This window comes from Aptenodytes forsteri, unplaced genomic scaffold (assembly GCF_000699145.1).
Source record: "Aptenodytes forsteri isolate BGI_AS27 unplaced genomic scaffold, ASM69914v1 Scaffold333, whole genome shotgun sequence".
Classification (NCBI taxonomy): Eukaryota; Metazoa; Chordata; class Aves; order Sphenisciformes; family Spheniscidae; genus Aptenodytes; species Aptenodytes forsteri.
The window spans coordinates 1,574,715-1,584,541 of NW_008794542.1; the positions used below are offsets into that span (position 1 = coordinate 1,574,715).

At 36.7% G+C, this 9,827-nt stretch overlaps 1 protein-coding gene across 1 annotated transcript in view; it reads left to right on the forward strand.

Annotated features, from left to right (window-relative positions):
- Positions 1 to 9,827, forward strand: part of ZCCHC4 (zinc finger CCHC-type containing 4) — an 18,211-nt gene that overhangs the window by 4,157 nt on the left and 4,227 nt on the right. The window contains exons 3-12 of the mRNA XM_009272307.1: positions 1,511 to 1,593; positions 2,300 to 2,575; positions 3,101 to 3,178; positions 3,491 to 3,563; positions 5,197 to 5,347; positions 5,850 to 5,950; positions 7,184 to 7,305; positions 7,933 to 8,008; positions 8,514 to 8,565; positions 9,336 to 9,480. Coding sequence (XP_009270582.1) covers positions 1,511 to 1,593; positions 2,300 to 2,575; positions 3,101 to 3,178; positions 3,491 to 3,563; positions 5,197 to 5,347; positions 5,850 to 5,950; positions 7,184 to 7,305; positions 7,933 to 8,008; positions 8,514 to 8,565; positions 9,336 to 9,480 — 1,157 coding nt within the window. The remainder of the gene's footprint in view (positions 1 to 1,510; positions 1,594 to 2,299; positions 2,576 to 3,100; positions 3,179 to 3,490; positions 3,564 to 5,196; positions 5,348 to 5,849; positions 5,951 to 7,183; positions 7,306 to 7,932; positions 8,009 to 8,513; positions 8,566 to 9,335; positions 9,481 to 9,827) is intronic.

The window sequence follows — 9,827 nt, forward strand, 5'->3', positions numbered from 1 at the left end:
ATGGCCTCAAGTTGCGCCAGGGGAGGTTTAGATTGGATGTAAGGAAAAATGTCTTTCCTGAAAGAGTGGTTAAACATTGGAAGAGGCTGCCCAGGGAAGTGGTGGAGTCCCCATCCCTGGAGGTATTTAAAAGACGTGTAGATGAGGCACTTAGGGACATGGTTTAGTGGGCATGGTGGTGTTGGGTCGATGGTTGGACTCAATGATCTTAGAGGTCTTTTCCAACCTCAATGATTCTGTGATTCTATGTTTAGCGGAGCACTTATTTCTGTCAGGAGAACATGTTTCAAGTGTAGCTTTCAAGGAAGGCTGTGTACATTTTGAGCAAAACTGGCATTTGTTACTGTATTGCCAAAACACTTAGGAATTCAAGTTACGAAGTTTGCCAATATTATGCAATGTTGAACAATATGGGATAGTTCTGATTCCAAGATGTGCTCATCTTCCATGATTAAGGCAGAGAAAATCTGGTGGATACAGGCAAACAACGGGATGTACAAAATAGTGAGATGGTGGGGATCAGCATGATGCTCAGTAGTCTCGGAACATCTGCAGCAATTTCTCTTGGTCTAAAGAACTTTGGTTAGATAATTGTAGAGTAACAAAATTGGGATTGAAATACATTCACAGAGAGCTTGCTGCGTTTTTTGTCCAGTACATTTTGTGTTACTTTTTCTGTTTCCTAAATGAGTATCTTGTGTTGTGGTCATTGTCTTCAGCAGGTTGGCAGGCTGGGATTTAATCAGATTCGTAAGCATTTCATTGCTGTGTTGGTTACTACTGAAAAGTTGTATAAAGAGAAAATGAGGTGGTTAATCACTGAGTTGTGTAGATTTAAATGGTATTCCTAGTGAAATTTCGTTTTGAATGTCACTTGTATTATGGCGTCTTTTGTTCTGTTGAATTTTACTGTCTCCCCCTTCAAACAAATCAGTCCCATGTTTTGCGCAAATCTCCTGAAACTCTGTTAACTGTGAAACCATTAAGTATGTTTTGTGGGAACAAAGTAGAAGACTCAGAGAAGAGTTGTCATGCTTTTAAAACAACCACACACAAAAGACTTGGGCAGCATTTCCACTGTCATCAGTTGTGCAGGATCAGTTCATAGTTCTTCAGAGGGAATGCAACTGCTGGCACGCATTAATGGAAAGTATCCCTCTTTCTGTCTTGATCATAATCATGTTTTGAGTTTTTCCCTGAGTATTACATGTGGTAGAAGAACGAAATGCTTCTATTTATTTATTTTTTGCAGTTTAAATTCACAATGAGAGATTCGTGTTGTTATGCAGCGTGCCTCTCTGCTGCAGTCATGCTTGTTCTTCTGAAATAACAATCCAAAGAACTGAATTCATCAATTATCAATTATCAAAGAATGTGATAGCTTTTCTATGCAGAGTAGCTAAAGCATGAGACCACTGATGCACCCTTTTTGTTTAATATTGAGATTTAATCTACAATACAGAGTGATATCTGTTAATTTTTTAACTTTTTATGTACATAAATTTTACAGGTGTCAGAAACTAGGCTTGCAGCACGTGAAGAATATAATAGAAATCATCAGCCGCCTTTTACACACAGACAGAATGTGGAAAGGTATTGTTATGTATATTTTCTTCAGTAAAAATCAAGTAATGCAAGTTCAGGTACTCTGAATATAGAGATAATATTTCAGGATTCTTTAAAATATGAAAATGTGCCAGAGAGATTTGGAAAAATAAGAACTGGTTGACTGCAATGGGAAAATAGCATGAAACATCTAATTAGAGCATGGTATTTTCAACCCAGGAACTGTATCTTTTTTTTTTTTTTTCTACGTATAGTTCTTATGTTAGTGCTCATAATGTACTAACAACAGGTCAGCAGCAGTTTCAGTTCAAAAAATTATTTGTGACTTTAGTGTGCAAAAGTAACAGGCTTAACACTGAGAAGAAGCAAAGGTAATACAGTAACAAATAATCTCTGAGTTTTTTTTGTGTGTAAACATACAAGACTGCTTGCTGGTTGTTGATATAGAGTCTTCACTCTGTAATCCAGTTATTTGTGGGGACTCTCAATATATTTGGCCAGCGTATTATATGCTTGCTCTCAGGGAAGGCTTTTTCAAAGTGTCCTTTGAATATTTTTCATAAATATTACTTCATTCACATGTAGATAGTGGAGTTTTGCAAGAGCAGCTTAAACTACGTTGCTTGTTTAAATTGTACTCTTACAAAATATGAAACCCCCTTCATAGGTCCCCTTCATATCTTTTACAGAGGCTTTTTCAAAGTTTGTTCCCTATCGTCTTTTGTATTTGAAGGTACAAGAATTTTGTTCTGTTGCCGTTATCAAAGAGGAGGTTTTGCCAGGAATGCCAGCAATTGCTATTGCCAGCTGAATGGGAAAAACACTTGGATCACCAGTTCCTGTGTGATATCTCCACTGCGCAGTTAAAAAGTCCCAGTCAACTTCTGTATCCACTGGAGAATAAAAAAACAAATGCGCAGTATTTATTTGCAGACAGAAGTTGCCAGTTCCTACTGGATCTTATTATTGATTTAGGATTCAGACGCGTGCTCTCTGTTGGAACACCCAGGTACGTCAGTGAGAATTGTTACACTTTCAAATAATATTTCTGTCTCAAAACTGTGCAGCTTACTAATAGTTAAATAATCAAGGATTCTCCCGCAATAAGAGGTTCACTATGCTTTAATTGGTAGGGATTATCCAAGCATCTAGTGGGGTCTTGTTTTGAGCTCATAAGATACAGGGGAGGACTGTAGCTGCACTGCGAATAAGAGACAGACAGACTCTGACACTCTCTCTCTCCCCCCCCTTCCCCCCCTCTTTCTTACAGAAGTGACAGTGAGTTTCTTTGCTTACGTTTGGGGTTTTTTTGTTCATGGTGATCCAGTAGGCTCCACTGACTTTTCATCTTTTAAGACTAACATTTTTCTAACTTTGAATATTAGCCAAATGGAATCATCCAAATTCAGATTACTTCATTTTCTCTATCTGTTTGGTTTTAGGTTTAGTAAAGTACCAGGCATTCTTGTCTTGCAAGATAATTTCTGAAGCCAATGATTATGTGTTAAATTTCTTTGCTCCAATTATACTTCAGGCTTCATGAAATGATCCAGTCAAAAGCATCACAAGAAGATTTCAGGGTTAGAAGCCTTCTGCTAGATATTGATTTCAGGTAGGTTTTGATAAACGTTTATCTGTCTGAAGAGTATGTACAAAGATTTGTGGTGTTACTGCTTTAAAATACAAATTCGTGGTTGTTTTCCCTTTCCTGTCTCTGCATCTCTGTTCCTGCACACATACACAAATGACATCCAGTTTATGAGAAAAGTAATTATACTTAATAGTTCCCAGTATTGGTATGTGTTGTCAGTAATCAGAACCCAAAGATGATGTTTTTCTTAGGGCCCTGTTTTCACTGTAAATGCCCCTTAGGGCAGGCAAGAAGTTGTTTATATTTTTCTACTACTTAAAACTTATTTTACAGGTATTCACAGTTTTACACAGAAGATGAATTCTGCCACTACAACATGTTTAATCATTATTTTTTTGGTGGAGAGGTAAGACCAAGTATTTCTTGAGTGCTTTGTAAAGAAGTACATGTTGTTGATGCAGAATTTTGTAAGAAAGTCATGGCTAGTCTAGTAGAAAACAACTATCGAGATAAAAGTGGTCAACAGTAGTGGAAATCAAAGGATAACAGTGCCTCTTCAGTAATTATCTCCCACTTGATTCAAAGATAAAGTTGCTTATTAAATTTATGCTAACTATTGTTACTTACACACATTAACTGCTGCTTTTATTAAAATGACAGTTTGGTGTGAGTTGTCGCCTTATATAAGTATTCATTAGCCCTGTTCTTGTGTTGCTACAACAGAATTAATTGTTTTATTCCCAGCCTTTACAAGCCCAGCGGATGCCATGGGACTTGTTCACTGGTACTTGAGGTGGGAGGGAAGAGGGGGTTTTCCTGCTTTATTCCAGACAAGTAAGGTCAAAAGGTTAACCTTGTTGTCGTAAAATGAGGTTGAATTAGTGTCATGGTTAAAAAAAATGCTGAATTTCTTGTTTCTTTTTAAATGTCACATTAAGTGCTTAATTTTGAGTTCATTAGGAAACCTGCAGCCGCAGTAGGACATTTATTGTAGCTTTGTACAGAGAATCACAGTGTAATTCAATTCCAAACATTAATTTCAAACATTTATCCCAATAGTATACTCACTCACTCTTCGCTCTTCCCCTGCCATTATTAGTGAGCCACCACTGATTTGCCTAAACATGTTTATTGTAATACCTTTCACACTATGTAGATAATTTTCAGATTTTTTCCATTCTAAAGCCTATTTTTGAACGGGATCTTGAAAATAGAAAGAATCGCCTAGAATGAAATGGGAGGCTGGTCTGAAAGCCTTACCTTTGAATTTTTTTATCCATTACTGTGTTCAAGTTTTATATATTTCAATTAAAACAGAAGACTCTGTTCATCTGCATTATAAACACTAGTGTTCTTTTCGAGGTGTGAAAAGGTGACACCTGTAATGGCACTGTATTGCAGTGCATTCAAGGACTGAATTGCAGCACTTCTGAATGCATATTAGTGTTAAAAATCTGTTTTTGGAATGCAATAGAATCTAAGTAATAGATGAGAGAACACTGCAAGATGGCAGTGAATACATAACTTTTTTACATTTCCTTTAATAACAAGAGTCCAGGTTGGATTGCTAACATTTGAACATTGTATATTTTTATAACCAGTGTGGATTGAATCAGTTTTCAGTGGACTGAATTTTTTCCTGTTACTTTGATAATGCTTTACAGAATAAAACTGAAGTTAAAGGGCATGAATAAAATGTGTCCTGAGCCTGAACTCTGTTTTCTTGCTATGAATAACATCTTTTTTCCAAGTTAAATTTAGTACCCTTTGGAGGACGACTATCTTAGGAATATTGAACTGCGTCTGCCCTTGATATGTTATCTCTAACTGAACAGGGCACTTGTTTTCAGTGCTTCAAATCTAGTTATTGGTTTTTTTGGTTTTTTTAAATGCTACACAAGAGGAAATTCACCTCCACAAGAGGAAATAACTTCCATCTTCAAAGTTGAAACTTCTAAAATAATCATTTTATTGCCAAATACAATATTTTTACAATTCTTGAATCTATATTTCTGGAAATTAACCTCTGTTTCTTACAGGCTGCACGTGAAACTTGTAGGAAATTCTTGTATCAAGACAGTGGTGAAAGAGTCATTATGGTAACTGATCCCCCATTTGGAGGTTTAGTAGAAGCACTGGCTTCTAGTTTTAAAAAACTGATGGCAATGTGGAAGGAGACAGAAAAAGAAGGTATGTATTACAACCAGATAGATGGGTTGAGCTGTACCATCACTGTAAGAAAAAGTACCTATTTAAAAGTCTGTGATTCTTGCTACTTAGGTGAATGTGAACACATTCATGTTCTAATTTCTAAAAACAAACTATCATATATCTAATAGACTGTCCTGATACTTGTAGTTTAATAATACCCAGTTCACTAAGTCTCTTTTAAAAATGTTTACAAATTGTTTAAAAATCTACTTTGCAATTAAAATTGACTTTAAAGGTAGAGAAGAATAAGCTATCAAACCAGTACCATTTCTTACCAACGTAGGCAGGTGACAAGAGTTGTTAGTTAAGTGGAGCTTACAGCTCCGCATATATAAAATATACCAAAACTTTGTCACCTAAAGGAACTAGTTCTTATGCCCAGCATGACATACATATACATGTTTATGTATTTACTGTAAATTTTTCATGCTGCTTGTACCTTGTTTTTCTTTAATGTACATCTAAGTCTTTTCATTACTAGGTCATAACAACCAAGAGATGCCCGTGTTCTGGATATTTCCATACTTCTTTGAGTCTCGTATTCTGGAATTTTTCCCAAGCTTCAGTATGATGGATTACCAGGTATAACTGAACCCAGTGAATCTACTAAATTTCAGTCGTGTGCAATGTGAACAGGAATATGAGTGAAAGCAGATACCATGGTAGCACTTGTCTGTAGATGGGCTGCCTTCTAGAACTTTAGCTTTGACTGCATTGGAGGCACTGCAAGCCCTGTGGTGCTCATCATGTGAAGCCCAGATTCTGTATTTGTATTAGTCATACCGTTGGTAACTTTGTCACGCTCCTACAGTTCATTACCTCCCTTTAACTCATCTGTCATCTGTCCGTTAACTCATTTCTTATGCAAGATTTTCAGTGTGACAGAATTTGCACTAATTTTGCCAGGTGCATATTGCAGAGGTGAGAGGTAACTTGAAGAAGAGCATTTCATTTTTCCCAGAGGTTGAAATGTCAGTAGCTTGGTGGGTAATGCCCAGCCCTGGTCAGAAAAAAAAATAAAAGTCTTGCATCTCCAAAACTGCTGGGACCAGAGCAGAATTACAACAATGGACATTTTTGGAATTATGTAATAGATGAAGTTGTCAGTGATAAAGCAATAATCTGGCATCAGCTTCTCCAATATTGTATCTGTCAGCGACTTCTGGGAGATCAGTCGTGGGTATTCATGATATGAAAGTTTTATTTTCTCGTATAACAATTCTGCATAAAGTTTGACATGGGTGTTCTGGACAACATATTTGTATCTTGTAGAATGGTAATTTGTGGAAGAAAATTGGAAACTCGTGCTGGGCTAGACTGCGTTCCTGCTAGTGTTCAGAGATGAGAGCTTTTGTGACAAGGCAGTGCTGGAAAAAGCAGTGCTGATTTGGATTTGCAGCTTTGTAATTATTCTGAGATAGGTGAAGATGCATATCAACTCTTATATTGCCAGATAGAACAAACAATGTAGTTCTTTTTTTTTTTTTTAATGGGTTGCTCTTTTGTAGAACAAACAACTGCAATGTTATCTCAGATATCCCATGCAAAAGAGCAAAAGTGGATAAGTAAAATAGGATTATTATAGTGTTGGGAACTTAGTTTCCTGAGTCTAGCCTGATAGTATGGTTGCACGAATTTAAAAATAAATGAGACAAAATCCTTGCTGTAGAATTTGTAATCTAATTTGGGGTTAGAGTCTTTTATATAAAAATGAAAATGTCATAAGGCACATCTAAAGATAATAAATACATTAATAGTTCTGCCTGTGCTTAGCATTCAGTTTAAGACTCTTTTTCTATGATTTTATTTTTCTAGGTAGACTATGATAATCATGCACTTTATAAACATGGCAAGACAGGTCGTAGACAGTCCCCTGTCCGTATCTTCACGAACCTCACCCCAAGCATGATTGTACTTCCTGTAGAAGAGGGTTATAGGTAAGATGTGTTAACGCTCAGGTGACTGAAAGAGTGTGTTTGTTCTTAATTGGGGCATAAAGTCTCTAAAGGACTTTGGGATGGTGCTGTTCAGAATTGTCATGCCTAACTTTTGGATGCCAGGCTCCAGAGCATGTTTCTCTGTCTCATTCTGAGGTTGCATGTTCTATAAATAATGTGTACGAGAGCTGGGCGCCTAAAAAGAGGTTTACATTTTCCAGTGTGGAATGATGAGATTCCTCAGCTAGTCCATAGGAAATGTTTTGTACGCCTACGCGAGAGAGAGATTTACAGCTCTCCCTTATAATCAGCTTGGTTGAAACAGTACTTAATAAAATTAACACTAAGAGAAGCATCAAGGACAAAGGAATGGATTTGGTTTAATTTACTGCTGATAGTGTTGCTAATTTGAATTCAGGCACCTGAATTTTACTATTTGGATGTACTGTGTCTAAATGATTATGAGGCTCTGGGCCTAAGTGGTGATTTTATGCATCAAAAACATCGTCTTTAATTTAGCGAAGTGATTTTGCAATCCTTATATTTATTATTGAGCTTGTATAAAATTAATTTATATTGCTTTGTGAGCAAATAGTGGACCAGTACATTTATAATTTTTTTTCCCAGGTTTTGCACTATATGTCAGCGATATGTTAGTTCTGGTAACCAGCACTGTGAGATATGCAATTCATGTACGTCAAAAGTAAGTATTTTGACTTCTTTCTGGATGGCAGTTTTAGCAGTAGTCAAATAATTTCTTTTGTAATATTTGCTCTGATAAAAACCTATTCTGATACCGACTTCCTTGGGAAACCCCAAAGAGTTCAGTTTCGTAGACTTATTATTAACTTCACAGGACATCATTCATAACCCACTGGGAATTAATTTCTCTTTCCCCAATTCCTTTGAGTTGGAAAGAGGACAGGAAAAGTTTACTACTTGCCACTTACACCATACCTTATTCATCAGTGGTCTGTTGACACACACATTTCTTCTTATGTTTCAGAAGTTGTAGAACTTGCTAATTTCAAAAAGCAGCCATTTTGCTGCGGTTGTCACAGATTCTCAGGACTGTTGTTTTTAAGTTACAGTCCTTCCTACAGAGGACCTGTTTCTGTAAATAATGGGGACCATACATCAGTAGTTCAGTTTTAAGGTAGAATCAGTGTTTTTTTCAAACAAACAATGCATTTATTCATCTTTTGTAGGATGGTAGACGATGGAAACATTGTGTTCTTTGCAAAAAATGTGTAAAACCCTGTAAGTACAGAAAAATACTTTTCTAAATAAAAGTACACTTACTGTTTAAGCTATAGTCCAAAGAAACTGAGATGACAAACCAGAAGAGAAAATATTCTGTAAAAGAAACAAAATGTAATCATAGAATAGAAGACTCATGAAGACATAGAGTAAAGGAAAAACCTCAATTTCACATGAGTTGCCATTAGATAACTTAGGTATATTTGCACTGTGTGGAAATGTGATCAATTCTTGTCAAGGCATACTAAATTCCAGTTATATTTGTTATGGGGAAACTTAAATATTGTGATTTGCCATATATAAGTGTTTCCTGACTTTTTAAACTTTTTCATTAGAATTTTATAAACAAATAGTCAATTACTAAAATGTTTGAGAGGCCATGATCAAATTATGTTTCATACACAAATGCAGTTGTATTTATAGCTGTGTTTAAATAGCTGAAGCACTCATTTTTGTTACTGATGTAGAAATCACAATTTGTAAGTCCATTTTAACATCTGAACTATTTTTCATGTTAAGATCACATACAGGATAATAGTTCTAATGGCAAAGTAATTCAGTTATATTGATATAGTTACACAGTATATCTAATGAAGTAGTACCTGACTGTCTTACGAAATGTGGTAAGGGACCAGAAACTGACTACATCCGTCTCTGTAAAACTAAAACAAAATTAAAATCCTGGTAATATAGCCTATATTTAAAGCTTAGTTTCAGAATGATCATTCTAAACCTTTTCAAGATCATAAATCATGTTACGTATTTTGCAGCTTGGTTTCACTGTAACAATTGCAACTGCTGCGCTCTTCAAAACCACACTTGTGAGAAGACTGATGCTGTCTGTTTTGTCTGTGGCAAGGCAGGTCACAAACGCAGTACCTGTCCCAGTCTCTCCCACACCAGAACAGCTTGCCAGTAAGTGTGATATTGCATTAATATAATAAAAGATAGCATTCATGGCTCCTATGATTGGAGTGTTGGGATGGAGTGATACAGGCTGGTTAGGAAGGACAGGCAGGGGAGACGAGGAGGGGGTGTCACCCTCTATGTCAACGACCAGCTGGAGTGCATGGAGCTCTGCCTGGGGATGAGTGAGGAGCCGACCAAGAGCTTATGGGTCAGGATTAAAGGGAAGGCAGGGACAGGTGACATCACGGTGGGGGTCTGCTACAGGCCATCTGACCAGGAAGACTGAGTGGATGAGGCCCTCTATAGACAGATAGGAGCAGCCTCACGCTCACAAGCCCTGGTCCTCATGGGGG